The sequence below is a fragment of the Haemaphysalis longicornis genome, unplaced genomic scaffold (assembly GCF_048455015.1).
Source record: "Haemaphysalis longicornis isolate Haplotype H1 unplaced genomic scaffold, Haemaphysalis longicornis Haplotype H1 scaffold_1, whole genome shotgun sequence".
NCBI lineage: Eukaryota > Metazoa > Arthropoda > Arachnida > Ixodida > Ixodidae > Haemaphysalis > Haemaphysalis longicornis.
In genome coordinates this window covers 241,783,220-241,803,926 of record NW_027526203.1, presented here as the reverse complement: position 1 = coordinate 241,803,926, position 20,707 = coordinate 241,783,220, and the positions used below count along the sequence as shown (strand labels likewise).

Sequence of the window (20,707 nt, the reverse complement as noted above, 5' to 3'; positions counted from 1 at the left end):
CGTCACCGGCACCCGGTTGAGAAGGTGTTGCGCCCGCTCGTGGGGCCGCGCGCGTGAAGTGACATCACGAGTTTTGGACGAGCGCCGTCGCGTCACTTCTTTTTCCTCTCCTGGAGTGATGTCACGCTGATGTCCATTTGCTGAGTGCCACTCCGCGCACTGCTCCGTCGGCGCAATAAATGAGATCCAATTGAACTATGTTCTTCGCGTCACAGGCCGCGCGTATTTCAGCCAGGGTATTCTGTTGAGTGAAGGAAGCGAACTGTGCAATAATATTAACGCCGAAAATTGGTGTCAGTGCTCCTTTAAGATTGTCGGCTGCTTGTCTAACAGTGTTGCCACTCCAGCGGATCGTTTTCAAGCCCTTACTGCATCGTGATCCGTTAGTGGTAAGGGTTCTTTGTCACCGCTCTTGAAACCACACGTCGGGGCTACCAGTCGTGCCAGCAGCTATATGTCAGTCGGTGCTTTGCATGTGGCATGATGCTCCTTTAGCCGTCCACCTTTTACAACACAAGACACTCATTCGAATGACTAAACTTTTTGGTGGTCACTCGTTCGCAATGTTTTTGTTGTGTTGCGTCCTGCTTCGTGTGCCAGGTGTGCAAGGTCTCTCCTAGTTCACCAATCATTTTATTGCAGCTGATACCATGTAATGTTTGACGTCGTGGGTTCATACAGTCTGGGCTTTTTCTTCACACCAGGTGTTGTAATGAGTTTTTATTAGTGGCCACGCACTATTGGACAAAGTGAAATGAAAGCTGTTTTAAACACTTTTACAGCTCATGTCATTATTTTTCTACAGGAACAAGTCCTGTTTTGCATTGTAGTTCTTCGTAAGCTAGTCAGACCATGGCTCAGTGCAGGAGAGGGGGTTTCCTGGACATTTTCCCTCCTACGTGCTTTGAAATTTGGGGCCTGGTGTTGGATCGACGAACGCTCTGCTTTTGTGGTCGTTGCCAAAAATTCATGCCAGGCTACCCAGCCCCCTTCAGGATTATGGCTTTGGGCCCTCTCACTTTCCACGAGATTTTTTTTTAGCTTGTTTCTCGTGTACACCATTCAGTTGAAATTCTGCCGCAGGACCCGTGTCATTTTTTTTTTTTTCCACTGTGGGGGAGGGGCATGCAAAGTGTAGTGAGTGATAGTGCCGCTTTTGCAGGCAGCCAAGTTTGTGATATGTAGCGACAAAAAAAAAGGCAGCATTTCCTAATAAAGAAAAATGGCATGCGTTATCGAGTATGGGCTCAGGGTTTCTGGAACGCAACACTGTGCCAACAGTCACAGCTGTCGCTTGAAAAGCAACATTGTGTCCATGTCAATATGGAGAGCACATGCTGGCATTGCTGAATCTGACATTGGCTCCTCTCAGTTTCGACACTCTTCAATTCCGACATACCAACAGAGTGGCATATTCACCAAGGGGATTGCCTAAGGCTGGATACAGTTGCTATCAGATCAAAAATTCTTTGGATCATCTAAAGGGGTAAATGGAGACAAAATGCAAGTTTGGTTCATTCTAAAGATTTCCTTGTTAGACTAACACTGACACCACTTTTAACAAAGTAAACTTCACTCAAATAAGTTTTATAAAGAGAAAAATAGAATAGGCATGCGACACCCTAGCTACTTTGTCACTGAATTTATGATGTACTAGGGGCACGGTTGACTGAGGCCAACAAAATCTAAGGCAAATAAACAGGGATTATAAGCTTCCAAAAGAAGCTATTTGCGCCTAAGTTTAGTGCATTCTTTTTACAGAAATACAAGTGGTGGCATAAATAATGGAATTTACGAACAAACATGTAAACATGGAAGCACCAGTGTGTACTGCGCTCACTATACCTGCTATACCAGCACAGCCGTCTGGCACATTGGGCTTGTCTGACACAACACTGGACAACTGGCTTTTAAGCGACATTGTCTTGCATGACCCTGTTTGTCGAGCGTACCCAATGTGTTAACGATTACTATAAACCATAACTAGATAAGCGAGGTACAAATCTGGTCAAAACAAAGTGAGTACAGACAGTGGTTCTTGAGTAGTATTGCCGTGCCATCTATGAGAAAAAAGTGTTTCGCTCTTCGCTGCAGCCATAATGAACATATGAACATTCATTTCAAATACTTGCCCTGGATATGTCATCACTGGAGTCTCGAAACATGTGGTGAAGAGGGAAAATTACATTTATGGCTTAAATTGTTTAATTTTTCAGTGAATAATGCTTTGTTGCTGCCAGAAACGTGCTTGGGCACTATAAAACACCAAATCTTTCAAATAAAACAAACTTGTATTTTGTTGTATTCCTCCTCCATTTTGGCCTTGTTGGCGTGCTTGCATGGTCAACTGTTCTTAGCCGATGCAGAAGCTGCCAGAACACCTGAGATTGAAGCACTTTCCACTGCGAGATAAAGTGCAGGTCAGTCCCCTGCAGCTCCAACAAATGCACACCAAAGGGCTTTCTCTGTGGTGCTATGGAGAGATTAGTCGCGTGTGCTCGTGGAGCCCTGAGGGGCTGTTGTTTTGCTCTTCATGGTGCACCTCAGTTTTAAAGCAGTGTTCTAAACCTGCATGTGGAATTTTGGAGTCATCCGCTGCTCATGCCAGGGTTTTTCCTCAAGGGGCATGTAAGGCTTTTGTCTTAATAATGTAAATGAATTGATTAAATAAATCAGCTCTTTGATTTCAACATGAAGCATCATACAAATACCTACAAATGGGAGATGGACCAAGGCATCTTTCAAATGAACCAATCGATCGTAGGGTTTAATGCGCCGACGCAACGCAGGCGATGGATGAGGCGCGCCGTAGTGGAGGGCTCCGGATTAATTTTGACCACCTGGGGATCTTTAACGTGCACCGAAATCTCTTACACACGGGCATTTTTGCTTTTCGCTTCCATCAGAAAAGCGGTCGCCGCGGCCGGGAATCGAACCCGCGACCTCGTGCTCAGTAGCGCAATGCCTTAGCCACTGAGCCACCGCGGCGGGTATCTTTCAAATGAACCAAACTTGCATTTTGTCTTCATGGCCCCCTTAATGCTTTTGCAGACTTAAGTGTACCTTGAATACAGTGTTCCTTGTGCATAGGTGTAGAATAGTGGTTCAGTCACTTGCCGTTACCACTCACTCCTAAGTTTGGTTCCTGTTCCTGCAACTTTTTTTTTTTTTTTTCCGTGTTGAAGGAGCAGAACCTAAAGATTGAACAGCACACATTTTTTGACTAGGACAAAGCAGAGGAATACTTCTGCTTCGTCCTTGTCAGAAAATGCGCACTTTTCAACCTTCGGGCTCTGAGCACCAACTATCACAATGTGGTACACTATTGAAGGCGCCGGAAATGTTGGGCTTTTTGCTGCTCGCAATGCCAGTTTTTTATTTCATGGGGCACGTAATTCTTTCGCATGAAAAAAAAATCAACCGGTGTATCTCAACCATTGTTCCTTTCCTTCTATTTAGAATAAAATAAAATGATGGCAGCAGCACAGCAAATAAAAGTGCCAAATTCTACACAAAGCAAAAAAACATTAAAACTGAACAGAACAGTTCTGGTTTCACATCCATATGAGTGAGAGCACAGTCGCTGGGTCAAATGCCAGTGGCAGTTCGGGCTGTGCAGATGTGTACAGCAGATGTGTACAGCTGTGCAGCAACCAGTGGACCGAGAGCACCAGAAAATAGCCTTTCTGTATGAAATGATGGCTTAGAGTAACCACTTGTTTTGTAATACATGTGTTTGCCTATAGTTTGGTATGCAAACCTTTGGAATGTCTGCATCTGAATGCAATGTTTTCTCTTTATTTTCAGAGTCCATGGTCTTCTGGCCATTGCGTTCACAGATGGGGATGGCGTTCCTCTTATTAAAGGTAAATGGTGTCTAACAGTTCAAGTGCCAGACATCTCACTGGCCCTTGATAGTCTACTTCATCGGTAACTATGTGGCCAGCCTCTTATTGATATACAGGGTGTTTCACCTAACCTTAGCCAGAGTTTGAAAATATTTTGATGCACTCTAAGACCACGCAACCAAATGCATGTTGCTACCTTTTCTATGTAGTTTCTCACGCTATTTTGTGTGTGTTGCTTAATTAGGTAATTAGTCAATTTAATTAGCCAACTTTCAAACCAACGAAGCTAGGCAAGAAATCCCAATTGAGAAAGTTGCAGAGCAGTATTCAGAGAAGGAGAGCAGAGCAGGAGACAGAGCAGAGAGCAGAGCAGGAGACACTTGAAGGAAACTGGTTATTTAAGCTTTTGTAGAAGGCATGCTAGGCCCCTGCGAGGGCTGCACCATACACCATTTTGCACTGAGGAACATCTTGAAGTAACATCTATGTGAGTGTGCATACTAATATGGGGGTGTGGTGTGCAATTCAGTATTGGCATTGCGGGAAATTGCTTTGTGGCTGCGCAAACTTTTTTTCCCAGCAAAAGTGCAATGAAAAATATAACTTAGTGAGGTTGACGTCTGGGCTAGTTTCAACATGCTTAAGCTACAGCGCAATAAAAACACACACAAGGACAAGTAGAGGCCATGCGCAGCGCTACGTATCTCCCTTTCTTGTCCTTGTGTGTTTTTTTATTGCGCTCTAGCTTAAGCATGCAATGAAAAGTCATTGCTGATTACGCTCTGTATGACTTACTAGAAGCTGTGTAAGGTACGAGATAAATGTTTTAACACATTTGGAATTTAGAATCTCATATTTGGAATAGAGCTATGTTACCAAAGGCTAGTTCTTTCAAACTGAACAAGGTTGTATTTTGTTTTCATGGCTTATTTAAGCATTTTTCTTAAAGCAAACTTTGAAGCAGTTACGTAGTTACGTATAGATGCAAGATAAACTTGTTGGCACTTTTTGCTGGTCATGTGCTTTTTAAGGCAAACCTCAGCTAGCAAACAAAATATTTACAGCTTCATCGTGAACTACATTATTATGAAAAGTAAATGAAACTCAGTGTAATGTTGGTCTTTTTAGTGGCTCATTTTCATGTTTCAGGATGGGGTAAATTAAAACGAGTTGCAGCAGTTTCTGTAACGTATTCCCTCCCGTAGACTGCCATGTATTGGCACCGCAGGGATTCTGTAATGTTTTACTACTTCGCTCTGAAGTAATTGACATGTGAATGAATCTCGGTGTAAATGATAGTTGTTTTAGCGGCCAATTTCGGTATCTTTTTTTTTTCTTCAGATACCTACGTTAGATTGAGAGCTACAGATCATTCGCAAAAAAACTGGGGACTAAAATTTTCTCGTGTCGACAGGACACACAGATATACATAGACTACCGGTGGATGGTAGCTATTAAAGCTTTCTATGCCTCGCTGATAGCACTGCAGGAAAGCCAACTTCACAGAATGGGTTTCACAAAACGATAAGTGAAGGCACATGAAGCACCTCAAAAAGAGAGAGAGAGAGAGAAACTTTTTCTCACGTCGGAATCGATTCTGGGCCTCTTTCGTTATGAACCCAATGTCTATCCGATTGGGCCATTCCGACATGGTCAAAGCAACTTTGCGTTTTAACGATCTTTCTGGTCAGCTTCACTGTAATAGTATGCCTAAGCTCCTGCAGAAGGTTTTGTTTCAGTTCCGATTTCGTTGAAATGTTTTTTGTGTACAAGTGCGGTCAGATGCTTGCATGCGGGTGAACACGAGCGCCTATCATACCTACTTACCACTAGTGCGAGACAGCCAGTGGCAAAATTGGGAGTTATTTGGGCAGTTGGCTTGAAATGAGATGGCTGAAAACTTCGTTGGTCAATTGCAAGTGAATGTTTTACACCTGCTTCCAGGTGGCAGTACCTCCCTGAAAAGCTTTACCAGGTGCAGCATAGCGGTGTGGGGTTCAGTGAGAGAATTTTCTTAGGTGCCATCACACCAGGATGGTGTAAAGATACTTTCTGATTGGCCTCCAATCTTCATGACAAAAGTGGAAACCAATGAGGGTGAAGACCAACATGCTCTGCTTTACCCCCCTCCCTCATCAATACGGCACAAGAATCAAGGAGTTTAGGGCTGGTAGATGCCAGTACGTGCTGCCTCATCATGAAGCTAGCACGGAAGAAGCCATATAATGGTGACGAATTCAAACGAACACCTATCCAAATCTGCATGTGTACAGCTTAATGTATCCCCAATATCAAGACGCTTGCCCCAAGTTGCGGTGGTGAACCGACATTATACTTTGTTAGTAGGGAATGCGTGGATACATGGCCAGGCAGTACACCACAGGAGAAACAAGAGCAGTGGGATGCAGCTCTTGCTAACTAAGACCTGGAGATTCAGGGGAAAGAGAATAACCAGGCTCAAGAGGTGGCAAGACCCAATGGATTCTTGAAATGAGGACCCCAACCACCGCTCTGCTATGAATATCTATTTGTATTTTGGTATCTCAATAAAGTCAGTGATGATTAGTCATTTAGAAAGATGGTGACAATTGGGTAAAGTTGAGAATAGGGCCCCAGCTTGCTTCAGGTGCTTTGCGATGTGCTTTTTGATGTTGTGAAAATTGTAAGGGAAATGGCAGAAGGGAATGCCAGCTTTAATTATTGATTTCTTGGCAAGCAAGGCACCATTGACCGTAGAACAATAGCTGGAAAAGCTACGAGACACGTCACCTTTTAGTCAGTTATTCAGCCTCGGTGCCTCTTTAAAGGGACCCTGCAACACTTACCATCGACTGCTCGGAATGTATTTTAAGGTAGTCTATTGTTCCAGCAATCTCCGCCCACAAGAATTATGAAAATCCATCCACTATCACCGAAACTACGCGCGATGAGAAATCGCACATAGTTGTTCCCTCTCAACTCGACCGCGGACAACACGACGAAAGCTGCGCGCTCTCTCCCGGAGAGGGGGGCGGCTCGCAGCGTCTTCTTCGGTGGCCTTCGATATATGACAGGCCGCGGAGTTTTCCCCTTTTCTCCGAAACGTGGAGGAGTCTATTTCCGGTTTGGTGCCACAGAAAAGCAGGCACGGCTGCCTTCTCGCAAGCGCGCGCTCAGGCTGGTAGGGCATTTTTGAAGCAATAAACATTTGTTGTCATGTGATCTGGCTGAAAGGGGAGTATTAAGTTTGTCACTCAAACTCCACATACACTCAAAACGCAAAAGAAACGTCAAATCTGTGCGTACAGGCTCAGGCATAGAAGAGGTTGGTACACAACGCCGACAATGGCAGATCGTCACAGGAAATGCGAGAAATAAGCCGCAAATCTCACCAGCGACAGCCACTAGGCAGCCATGGCCTCAATGACTTCGTTTAGGCCATGCCAGGGGAGCATAATGAGGAAAATTGAAAGGAGCGCGGTTGGTTTTCCGCCTCTTTCACAGCAATTTGCGCGCTCACTGCTTCACGTGCACGTGTAATATTTGGCTCGGGTATTCCTGGCAGTAATCTAGACGTCGCACAGGTTTAATTGCATTGCTCAAAGAGTGTTGCAGGGTCCCTTTAAGATGTTACACATTCCTGGTGGACTGATTTGCGAAACATATTGAAATCACTAACAACTTGTTCAGTTACATTATTTGAATTGTGTAAGGTTCTTGCACAAAATAAACTGTTGCCATCTGCTACCCACTTTGATGGTAGCGGTAGATCACGTTTCATCTTGTAGACGCAAGTTGTAACTGGGAGACGAAGCGGTGTCTGTAAATTTTTTGGTATAACCCTCTAAAGTTTCTACTCAAACAGTGGTGTATGAGTATACACCATGGCGTATGGATACTTATGGTGCATTAGGATACACCATCAGCTGGGCCCGATGTTGGGTTATGACATGTTACTCAGGCCTGGTCTGATGGGGCAAGCCTGCTGCCCAGCCTGGACCTGCCTTAGGGGTGTCTGCAGGTGGTACGTATCAGTCTGGTTAACTATGAGTGAGGAAGCATTTGCATGCTTGAGGATCGCACATGTTGCGCTAATGCAGTGTGGGCTGGGGCATTGCACGTCATGCTGTCGCAAGGGGTGCTTGTGCATATTGCACTGTCTGCTACGACATCAAACTTTCCCACATTGTACATTGCACGTCTAATTATTTGCACTAGCCTATAATGGCTTGCTTCAAGTCTGGACCGGCTCTCAACTCTTGGGTGTTGCTTGTCGTTATCATAAACACTAGACATTGCACACTGTTCAACAAGAAAATGTCTCTACTCCGTGCAAAATTGCTCTAGTTCTAGATGCACATGCGACGAAGGTAACTGAATGGGTTGCAGCACTTTGCTTGAGCGGCTGCGTTCTTATGACAGCTTGACAAGATGTAAACGGGAAAGTTACAATAATAAGCAGCATGTTCTCTCCCCCCTCCCTCTCCTTCTGGCTTCCCCTGGTGTCATGTGCTACCGGCTGACTGCCTCGCTTTTTGCTTGGTGCATTGCGATGAAGCTCCGGGTTTTATTACATTACACCAGCATTTCTCAACCATAAGTGTGTCGGGGTCCCCTTTCAGGCTTCTAAGAGTGATGGGGGACCCCGCGATGAACTATGTTGTTCTGTGGCATAATTTCTAAGAATTTGCACTTGTAGCTAAAGTCTCCAACATACTTATCAATGCCCACCTTTAGTGTCGGACTTTTCTGTTGATGCTGTCAAGCAATTTACTGATGAAGCAATGATTTTGTCAAGCAATTTACTCTTGCCGCTAATACATAGTCACCAAACATATACAAGCTGCCTTTGAGTGTCTGGCTTTTCCGCAGAGCTGACATGCGGTGCAAAAAGCCAATGTTAAACCATGGGCTACGCTACACTAGCTATGCCAAAAATTAACGTCGTGTAGCAAAGCCACCTTTTTGGGTTTCCAGCAAGGTTTAGGAAAAAGGAAAAATGAATGGGGAGGTTGAAAAGTTTCGGGGAGGGTTTCACGGACCCCTGAAAAACCCGCCACGGTGGCTCAGTGGCTAAGGCGTGCTGCGGAGCACGAGGTCACGGCTTCGATTCCCAGCCACAGCGGCTGCTTTTCTGATGGAGACGAAAAGCAAAAACACCCTAGTGTACCAGATTTCGGCGCACAATAAAGATCCCCAGGTGGTCAAAATTATTTCGGAGACCTCTACTACGGCGTGCCTCATCGCCCGCGTTGCGTCGGCGCGTTAAACCCTACAATCAATCAATCGACCAACTGACCCCTGAAATGCCCTCGCTGACCTCTGAAATGCCCCAGGGGTCTGCGGACCTCCATTTGAGAACCTATGCGTTACACTATCGCCAGCACTGTGAGCAATGCCTGCAATTGTGCCACAAGCATTTTGGGCCTTTATTCTAGCTGCAGTGCCAGTTGGTCCTCGTGACAAAATATGCATGTTTGTCCAAGCCAGCTGAACTGAAGATTGCTGAACATTTGCACTGACCCAGGCCCATGCCACACTTCTGGTAGAAGTTACTCTGCAAGGCACAGGTAGACATTACTTTTCTCAACAGCGGGCACATTCATGTAATATATGAGTACTTTCTTGTATGAGTGTGTAGATATATTGGGGCATGCTCAACGCTTTGTCTTAGTGTAAATTACATTCTACAGTCTATCATGGACTGCCATGGAAAAGCGTTTGAAGGAGTCTTCAAGGAAATAATGCAGTGGGAATGTGCGACTGTGTTGAGAAATGTGCAGGACTGCACTGGCAGGTGTTTGTGACAAAATAAAAACCTTTGAAATGACACAAGCGACATCAAGGTGCAGTGTTGATGCTTGCCTTTTAACATGGTGATGAATGCTGTCTCATGGCAGGTCGGAGAAGCTTCTTGGTGCATACTGCACCCAGAAGATGTTTTTGAGTGAGGTCAGGTGAGATTTAAAAATTTAGACTTGAGGACTAGTAGACAAGAGGGGATTATGTTTGGGATGACCACATTTAAGGGTTGTGAGGCTATGGGCAATAACGGTAAATGCTTGGGAATGCGACAGTGAAGGCTGGTGTCCCTAACAAGAAACTAAATTGAAGTTAGGCAAGAATGAGAGGTCTGCGAAATTAATGGTGGCAAGTCGACAGCAAAGAGACTTCTGAGCCGAACATACTGCAGATAAGGTCACTTATAAAACCACTGGAAACAGTGATCTTGCATAACTAAGATGAAGCTACATGCGGAAAGATTGTCGCTACAGTCTTCGTCAATGCGTGCTTTGAGTTTGTCGTGTCTTTGTGGGAAAAAAAGAAGAAAGGCAAAAGGTTTTTATTTTGCCAACAGCTCATTCATGCCTAGAGGCTTCCAACCACTCCCACCGCGAGTTTTCTAAGTCCATCCCCGCCTTCCCCCCCCCCCCCCCCCCCCCCCAAATGTTCACATTTCACTCCTCTATTGGGCCTTTCTCTTCCTATATTTTATTTGGTAGCCATTTGGTTAAATGTATAGTTCACCTGCAGTCCATCATTCACACCTCTCCAGACCCATTTCCTACACTTATTTTTTGAGCTAGAATGTGTTTGACCTAACTGTGTACTCTTATCCGTGACAGTCGTTTGACCTAAGTGTGTTCTCTTATCCGTAACAGTGTTTTCGTTTGCATAAGTGTTAACCCTAGCATTCTTTCCACTCCTTGTTGGGCCTATCCAAGTTTTCTTAGTACTTAGTAATCCCTCAAGCTTACCCATCATATGTCTTCATTAAACATTTGTGTTATACTAGTCTTAGTGGCAGAGGTAGCTTGCTGCTCATGATTTTGGAATACTAACCTAGTGCATCCCCGCCCATACCATATCTGCATTTAGTTTTGTTCTCATGATTTGGATTAGCACTAACAACCTGCCAAAGAGAGTTACAGTAATTTATTTCCAGCATTTCATTACTTACCTTTAATGGTTTTTTTTATGTTTGTGCTTGTTGTGAGCTTCCAATTTGTGTTTTTTTTATCCTGTACACAAGCTTATTAACATGAAGTACTAGTCCTTGAAGCATGTTCCTTATGTTCTGACGTGACTGGCAATGAAACTGTATTATCTGCAAATCTCAAGGGGCTCAGGTATTTGGTATTTATTCATTACCCTAACCTTTATCAATTAAGTACCAGATGCAATTACCAATTGTAAACTGGAAACCGGTGCCCGTTCTTATGCCACCATAACATCCATGTTCTACAGACTGGGTTATCCCACATCACTTGCTCCCATACAAGCACTTCTTCCTGCTGCTACATCATACGACATCTTCAGAGCCTCCCAGCACGAGCATGTTGCAAGGCTCACTGCACTTGCTTTTATAACTGCTTTTTACGTGTCCTCGCTCATCTTGTGTCTCCTCTGCACCATCATGTTCCCTACCATGTGTGACAGTAAAGTGGTTGATTGTTTCCTACCTGACCTCACCACATGCTAGCTCTTCAGCTAGGCTGCATCAGACCCACCATCATTGAGGAGTAGAACATTTGCACGCTACAACCCAGTCCCCATCCTATCTCCCTCTGAGTACCTGGTCTGTGTCCTCAAACTCAATGGCTGCCTGTCATTGATTCCTTGCAAATACCCCTGACTTAGGCCTCCCTCCTTGACTCACTGCTCCCCACCCTCATGGGAGATGCGTCCCCTGTGTGGATCCCTGGCCATTGCCGGCATTCCAGCTTATGAACACACTTGCACATCGGTCTGAAATGTTACTGCAACAACATTAATCTGATGGCTGCTTAAGTGGCATGTGTCCTCGGGTACAGTGGAATCTCATTAAACCGTAATTAGTGAAGGGGAAAAAATGCTATGTAGAAAAGTGGTAGTGGGTTTAACCGGCTGCCACAGAATTGAGAAGGCTGACTTTGAGGTTTGGCATCACTACTTCCTAACCATACTGTGGCTTGAACAAGTGGCTGTTAACAAGGTTTTACTGTATTTGTGCAAATGAGCATGCGTCATATATGCAGAACTGGGCTAAACATGCTTGCATTCACACTGAGTTCTCTCGACACTCAGTACTTTTTCCTTTAACTGAAAGACCTTGCCTTTCGTAGCATTTTTGGCTTTGGTTAGATGGCAAATGATGCTTTGTTTCTCTAGTAATAAATTAAGGCGGACATTGCTCTCGCCTATCTCTTTCCAATTTTTTCGGAACTTTAAAGAGCATGTCCCAAACAAAGATTGCAGAGTGCTGACCAAGCTTCCAGCAAGCTTTGAGCTGGTGCCACTTGAGAAAAGTTCATGAAGCATGAACAGCAAAACATTCCCATCTTCCTCACCTCCTCTCTTGCGCTAGCAACCTCCCATTTCTGCTGCTTGGTGTCACATACCTGTGTGCTGGCTGTAAGCAGGGAGGGTGGCTTGCCATCCAGTGTTTTGGCCAGGGGGAACTGCCCGTGCTGGCGGCAGGAGGGCATGGCGTGACAGGTTGGTATAAGACAGCTACAGCCTCGCCAAATCCAGATTTTTGGAGTAGTTTAAAGTGACCCACTTCAAGTCTGACTCTCGCAACTTCTGTGCTGCCCAATGACATTGGAATTAAAGCGACTGCATACCCTGTGCAAGGAGAAGTGCATCCACTCAATGCAAAATTACTGTTACAAAGTGTGCACAGTAGACAAAGGTGACTGGCTACTCCCTCGATAAATATGGCTTACAGTGCCTTGCTGGAATTGCTGTACATTTATGGCATCTTATGCCCGATGGAAACGACCAGATGTGACCCACATGCCTATTTTGCAGCAATTGAAAACTGGCATGGGCCATAAACGTTCATAAAAACCAAAAGACATTTCGGCTCCCACTCGGAAGCCGAAACATCTTTTTTTGGTTTTTGTGAACATTCATGGTCCGTGTCAGTTTTTAATTGATTTCATGTTTATTCTGCCATTTCCATTTCACAACCATGCACTGGTGCAGCTCAAAGTATTAAGAGACAGTAAAACAGCAGCATCCTATTGGGCCATTAACAAGGAAATATGTAGCAAGTTGAGCGTCCCGTTTCTTGTTTGGTGCCCCATAGTACCGCTCAAGTTTCGATACATTGTGTTTAAGCTGTAAGCAGCATGTGCAACTGCAGTGTAAGGATTTCAGGCCAAAGTGTGGAATCTGCCCAGCCCAGACACAGCCTAACCCCCACTTATTAAGGTGCTACAGAAGATAGTCATAACTGATTATTGTAATAACCGCATTGGACAGGAAGGTAATTTTCTAAGCATTTTGTAGTTTTACTTTGCACTTAGCACATACATGGCTGTATGGCAGCTTAGTCTGTATTGCGCCCATCTCCAACCTAACCTGCAGGCTAAACCAATGCAGGGGTGAGACAGCTGCGCATATTGCGCAGATTTGATACAAATTTGTTTTCCTGCGCCAGGCTGCCCCAAAAGCTTGAAAATTGCAAAAATTGCACCAAACTGCTCCAAAACAGCCTGAGCGCAAATGATTTTAATGCTTCCGTCAGTTTCAGTGGGGAAGAATGCTTACTGACAGCATTATGTTCCAGCACCCCCAAGGCGATGCTGTTTGTAAACATTCAATTGATTGATCATTCAATAAAAAACCTGCATAAAATTGTCCCGAGATAGTTTTTTCGAAAGTCACCGTGTTGGGTTGCACATGGTATATTTTGTGCGTTTTCACAGTTTTCGCATCGAAAACCATTGTAAAGTCCTGTAGAAAAAATACTTATGTGTACTGAGGCATCAAACTACTTGTGCAAGTTCCTGAAAAAACGCCAATGTCTGGAGCACCGTATCTCCGGAACATTGACTGTACTGGAACGACATTACTCGGCGCTGCCATCTCGGTATGGTGAAGATGTGAAAACGTGAAAATGTGGCCGCCAGGCGAAGCAGTTGCTTGTGGTTCAGGCAGAGTGCTGTTCGCCGATTTCTACCTTGGTTTTAGTTATGGGGGTGGCTGGGTTTACATTTAGTTGTTTGATCTGTTGCGGGACTCGAAAGACGGGAGTTCATCAGAGGGTGGTGCGTGCTTGAAGTGAAATTTCGGACTCATTGCAGTGTTATAGAACGCTGAGTTATTGCTGCCTTTGACAGCGAGCTTGCGAGCGGCGGTAATGGGACGATAGACGCTGCAGAAGCAGTGGCGCAGGGTACATCTCCGCAAAATGTTCAAGCAGACTATTATTTCGCGCTAGTAATAATGATTCATTTATCTGAAGTGAAATTTAATGCCAAGAGGGAGGTGGCCAAACATACCAACGTTACTCAAATTACAATCGTAGTGAATGTGCACCTTGGGAATTGAAATGGGAGGGCTGGTGGGGTACCTATAGTTTTCTTTGCGCTAAACAACAGGAAGGTGTATGACAAGCACCACCGTTTCAAGAGTTTTCGAACGCTTATGACTATATAAACCGCTTGGCTTTCAAAGCCTCTGGAGTGCGCCGCGAACAACAGCGTTACCCCGGGACGCCGCCATGGTGCTCTAAATACTTGTGTCGAGCGAACGAGCCAGAACGACAAGGCGAGCGCCTTAAGTGCTCTTCACTTAGTAACAATTTCAGCATTCACATGATAATAAAAATGCCTTATGATTGTGTAGTTTTTCAATTCAATATTTTCAACGGCGCTCCATGCTATCTATGCATAGAGCCTAAGAATTTCAAAATGGTTTGTAAAAAGTTAGTGCAGTTCACACCTTGTGATACTCTGGTAAAAAAAGCTTTATTGAAAGGCTGTTTCAGTGTTATGTACGTTCAAAACCGATTAAAAAGTGCACTTTTCCCCCGTAAGTTGCCAAAAATTTGATTTTTTAAGCTCCTAAGGTGACATAATAAATGTCGTTCTGCTGCTCCAAAATCGAGATTTCGCTGCTCCAAAAACTGCTCCCTAATCTGATTCAGCTGTCTCACCCCTGCCAGTGCCTCCCAGATAAAAGGAATGCCCGCATCACATCCTTGACTTTGTTTCCTTTTTTTTTTTTGGTCAATAACGGGTAATGGGCAGGCTTTATATTACCGAAGTGACATTTTTTTTTAAGCCTTAGTGAGTTACAGTATGGAGGATGTAGTTCATCTGACGATGACTCAGTGCTGTGGTTTTTTTTTTTTTTTTTTTTTTTTTTTATCTGGAAGGCATCAGAAACTCTGCCTGCTGCTCTATCCTCTGGGCTAGCTGGCAGCAGGAGATAAGAGGGGAAGTCCTGAGGTTTTTCCCTTAATGCCTAGCATGGTTGTGCAGAAGGCAGTCATCATTAATTTGTTTTAAGGGCCGCAAGGATAGATGAGGTGCAAATAATGAGCCACTGCTGTTTTAACTTCTTTCATGGTAAAAACATGGGCCTGGGGTCTCTCACAAGACTCGAAAAACTGGATTTTTGGTTGGCTGATACTGCCAGGCTCAGTTAATTGTTATAACAGATGAGTGAAAGGGTGAGTATTGTAATATTTAAATAAGCAGTTTATTTTACTATACAGTTAAACCTCGTTAAACCGTACCTGACGGGCACACGAAGAAAGTACATACTAACCGGCACTACGGTTTATCCGAAGGGAAACAGTCAGGGGTTCTGCTTAACTACATATAAAAAGAAACTACGGCTTATGCGAGTATGGTTTAACGAGATTCCACTTTATAACATATAGCGAGTGTTCATTGTTATATCTGGTGTATTGTGACCAGTATTGTTAAAAGCAAGTTTGACTGTAGTCGGGTTGGCTTGGGCTTAGCACAGGCCTGGCTGAAAATCGATCCAGCTGATAAAGCCTGGCTTATGGATTGTGGTTAGCCCGAGCCTCTAGTCCAAGCCTGTGCATACCTCTACTTTTGAGTGTTTGTACACTAAGGGAAAACGTTTGTTCGAAACAGAAACAGCCAGTTGCCCAAGTTGCTGAAGTTTTTGTATATTACAGAACAGATCAGCAAAAGCAAACCAGATACATTTATACAGAAATATGCTAACACAAGCTACATCAGTCTCATTTCACCAGTCGTTATTTTTGTTAGCAGAGGCCACGGTGCGAAAAATTGCATGGCTTGGCAGTACCCAGTGCACACTTCCTTCATCAGCTGCATTTTAAACAGCTGCTGCAAGCGATACATTTGCATATTCCTTACCCCGCAATCTGCCAATATGTCAACTTGTTTCCATGCTTGAGCGTCCTTTAATGTTTTTTTACTGGCTGTTTTCGGGCCTTGTGCAACTGTCAGTGCTGGCTGGGGGGGTTGAATGCAGTTGCTGCGGATGGAGCTCCACGGCACGCCTTGAGGCCCAGCTTCCTGGCCATGGTGAGCATTGCCATATCCCGAGGTCACAAGATGGGCCTGGGCAAGTGCAACAAGATGACCACATGCTACAGCAACTTTCAGGTGTGTGCACGTGTTTTGCTCACGGGGGCCCTTTTTGGCAGCCGACCAAGCGAGAGGTCAGCACTATTCTCTGCTTTCACTGCTTGCTTGGTGGTACTAAGTGTGGGCAGGGCTGGAAAGTGTCTTATAAGGAGAGGGTGCTGTGGGGTCTACTTCATTATTAGTTGCATCAAAAAAAGACGCGAGTAATAACCAAAGCAATTGCAAGGTTTCAAGCTGACTACATACATCAAATGTGTTCTTAGTACTAGGCACTCGGTAATGTGCCACATTCATGTGGAAAAAATGCTTCGGTCAGCAGCGCCATTAGCAGGCCGTTCTTGTTGTACAGGGCAAATGATAAGCTATGTATGGAGGCATAGAAGGACAATTAGTGTTGGTAGAGGTGGCTTAAATGTGTTTCAGGGGCCTAAAATCTTGCACATGGTGACTGCCCAAGTGGCTGTCTCGTGGACTTTTTTGATCACGTGGGTGATGGAGGCTTAAACAAGTGTTGACAGGCCTCGGCAGGTTTCTGGGTAACACTGGGTTGCCTCCAGTAGGTACAGCTGAGAGGTGTGGAAGAACTTCTGGCAGACACAGATGCACACTGTAAATCTTTCGACAAAGAGCCTAGGTTTCCAGGGCCGCTTTTCTGATGGAGATGAAGAGCGGAAACGCCCGTGTGGTTGAGAATTTGGCGCGCGTTAAAGGAGTACGGACACAACATTTGAAAGCTTGAATAACTGTGTAAAAGGCTTCCTTTGTATATGGAGATATCTCCCAGCAAGTTTCAGCAGTAATTGTTCAGTGTAACGTATTTTAATTTTTTTAAAATCTTTGAGCACATGAGAAAGCTCAGAACGGATACCCTTTCACAATCGGCATCAGCATGATGCCATCTACTCCTTCTGGCCCCAAACTGCCGATGTCAAGGCCCCCGTGACGTGGCCAGCGCGCTGTTTTGCCGTGTGTACACGTCGCAAATTCAGGACTGACGTCAGGCTGCCCGGCACGTGAAAGATAGAGACCATGGCCAGTCTGGGCACGTGAGTGAGCGCGGCTACACTGACAGTGGTGCGACGAAAACGGCGACGTTATGAGTGCCCTACTGTCATGGCGGCTGCCGCAGTGTTCGTTTAGTCGGAACTGAAACTGACACAAATAAACGAGGCTGTAAATAAATATTTATGCTGCTATCAACCGCCTAATGTGCCATTCTATGATTAGTGGGCTCGTAGGCACCCATAGCAGTGAAAAAAGCTTAACACAAATTTTGTGTCAGTGCTCCTTTAAAGATCCCCAGGGGATCAAAATTAATCCGGAGCCCTCCACTATGGTGCGCCTCATCACCTGTGTAGCGTCAGTGCATTAAACCCTACAATCAATCAAATCAAAAGGTTCCCAGGGTGAAACTCTTGGTTGTCTTTTTTTAGATGTCTGTTCTGAGTGTAAGAGTCTCCTGTATAGCTTCGATGAAATGGGAAGTGGAAGTCACAGGGCTGCTGGGCTGCACATATTGTGGCATTCTCAAAACAGATGCTTCTTGACAAAATGCAGACTCAGTACGGCTCCACCAATAAAATGAACCTTTGTGGTTGCTGCTATAGTGAGCACCACTACGAGAGGCAATGGTTCGAGCAGTGGGTGGGATTAGCAGCAAATTTTCTGCCCCGTCAAACAGTGCTCCAGAAAGCATACATTTATAGTCTGGCTGGGGAACAGGGAAGCATTTGATGTCACACTTTGATGTGATCACCTTGGGCCACCAGCTGAACAGCGGCTTGTTTGCGGCACCTTGGCCAAGAGACTTCCAAGGCTACTGTGGAGGCACAATGTGACAAGTTTGATGGTTGTTTCAGTGTGAAATTATATACCTGGTCTCTGCTGATTTCACTGGGAATTTGTAAGGCCAGTTTTGTAAATCTTGTTCCGTGATGCCTTTTTCGGGACACCACGTATGTGAAGCCTTCCGCATTTACCACTATATAACGACCTAGTCCTAAGGCTTATCAGTGGCAATGCGGGCATGTGACGGCCTGATTTTAGGCTTGACGTCTCTTTTTGAGATGGTCGTTAGCTTTAACTAGCAGTAAAATGAGTATGATGTTGCCGGGCAAGGCTCAACTTAAAGGTTACTTGCAAGTTTGAAGGTTAATCTCACTCTCCTGCCTCGTATGTGCATATTGGGTTAACTGTTAAGGCTCTTGATTGATGAGTGAATTACTATTCAGAACAAGAATCGATTTACAAAATGCTGGTAATGCCTATAGTAAAATTCTTGACAATCCTCCTCCCCCTTCAGGCATGGAGGAATGGATAGAAAAGGGTGAGGGGCGGGCAAGTGGATCTTTAAGTTCTACAGAACCTGTCAGTGCTATAGAATAACCTCATTAGGTTGGATTGGGAAAATGTTTATGAAGTTCGCAGTAAAGCGCGCACGCTTGCTTCGGATGTGGCCTACGTTGTCGTCTTGGCGGGTGCTCTGCGAGGATCCTCGCTCGCTGTTGCTGGCTAGCTAGGTTTCTGCCTAGCCAGCGCCTCGATGACCTGTTGGGCGGCAATTATTTTTTCACCTCTGCGTAGGAATGCCGCGGTGACAGTGATGCTGACTACACCCAACATCTTTGAAAGGAAACCACAAAGGAGGGGGGAATAAGTTACGAAAGTGGATTTGGTTTTTGTAATGGGAGCAACAGGCCTCTAGCCCTCGAGTTGTCACACTTTTAGATTATGCATGAATACACCATTCAGTTCCACAGATTTTCTGGGTATAACATTCGTTTTGCAAAAATCGGAGTGGATACTTTACAGGGTTAGGCACGATGACAAGGCCACCGGCTCAGTATTGACGGTGGTTTGAATTTAGAGGAAAATCAAGAGCTTGCACGAGCAAAGGGGCTTACTCATGATTTTGCAGTATATTGTTGTGTACTCCATCATTCTAGTGGTTGTTACATTATTTTCAGAACAATTTTTTTTTCTTTTTTGCAGTTGGTCAGCTTCAACAGGCCTCCCGTGTTGATCACCCTTATTGGTAGCAGTACTGCAAACACAGGTGAGGCAATATGTTGGTGAAATTTTTCAGCTTTGATGCAGCAGGTTAAGCTTGGTGCGGTAATTCATGGCCAGAACAGTCCTGTTGCCGTTAGGTTTTTTTTGTGCATGCGGGGAAAGGTGCCATTGCACCATTTTGAGTCGCAATTTCTGGCACCAAGCTTTTCTGAAAGCGTAAAAATTGTGAAAATTTTGCAAAGCTGCTCGAAAGCAGCTGAAGCCAAGAATTTTATCCTTACTACCAGTATTTGTGCGAAATAAAACCAGAGGTGGCAACAGGTTTTTTTTTTTTTTTTTTTTCCAATCATTACCGTCATATCATGCTTCAAACCCAAGCCATGTGCCATTCCTTTTAATGTTATTTTCTACACTTCACATCCGAAATAATTACGGCCAGGCCCATGAATTCAAGCCCAAGCCTGGCCCAGGCCCACGGCTTCGAGACAGTCCATCCCGGGCCCACCGATAAAGCGCTTCAGGCCTGGGCTTTCGGGCCAGCCTGGGCCCGTGCAGTGCTCTAGCCCAGTTATCCGTAGCACATGACGGTTGACAAGCTGCTTCTACGCACGGCTTGATTTTGTGCTTGTTTGGTTGATGAAGGCAACAAAAAAGACCAGAAATTTTGTCTGGACAAAATGGGTTGTTCTAAAACTGTGCATGACCTTTTCTTCATTAGTCTTTTCCCTCAAAAATGCCCTTCTGCAGCAGTTACACTTTCCAGGGCTTCAACATTTATTAAACGAGTAATGAAGTGCAACATGCGGGCACTTTCATGGTGTTGCCCCTTGAATGACAACAAAGGGGGAATGTGAAGCTTTCCAAAATCAAGTCCAACGCCAAACAAACTAATCCAGAAGCAAGCATACCCACATCACATCACCTTACCATACACATAGGGTATTTGTTATCAGGACTGACCCGCCGCGGTGGCTCAGTGGCTAAGGCGTTCTGCTGCTGAGCACGAGGTCGCAGGTTCGATTCCCAGCCGCGGCGGCCGCTTTTCTGATGGAGGCGAAAAGCAGAAACGCCCGTGTGATCGAGATTTCGGCGCACGATAAAGATCCCCAGGTGGTCAAAATTAATCCGGAGCCCTCCACTACGGCGCGCCTCATCGCCTGCGTTGCGTCGGCGCGTTAAACCCTACAATCAATCAATTATTTCTTATCAGGACTGTCTCCTGCACTGGGATTGTGCTCTCTGATGCTTTAGTGATGAGGGCATTCCATGGCTTTCCCTAGCATTCAACCATTGTTGGCGTATTTTCTCTAATTTTTCACGTCTGTACACCCCTTTCCAAATCCAAACTGCTTCAACTCTGGCGGAAGGGCACAATCGGATAGATGTCGGCTTCATCGGACAGATGTTGGCTTCATATGACTGGTCTGTAGTTATTCTAAATGCAGTAATGATAGCAAGTCTCAAATTTCGTTGACTTATTGTTTTTTTTTTTTTTTTTTTTCA

The 20,707-nt window shown here is 44.9% G+C and overlaps 1 protein-coding gene across 2 annotated transcripts in view; it reads left to right on the top strand.

Moving 5' to 3' along the window:
• Nucleotides 1-20,707, top strand: part of LOC144168918 (ragulator complex protein LAMTOR3-like) — a 43,626-nt gene that overhangs the window by 2,879 nt on the left and 20,040 nt on the right. For both annotated transcript variants that reach the window (XM_077697917.1, XM_077697919.1), the window contains exons 2-4: nt 3,808-3,866; nt 16,077-16,210; nt 19,184-19,247. In XM_077697917.1, coding sequence (XP_077554043.1) covers nt 3,808-3,866; nt 16,077-16,210; nt 19,184-19,247 — 257 coding nt within the window. The remainder of the gene's footprint in view (nt 1-3,807; nt 3,867-16,076; nt 16,211-19,183; nt 19,248-20,707) is intronic.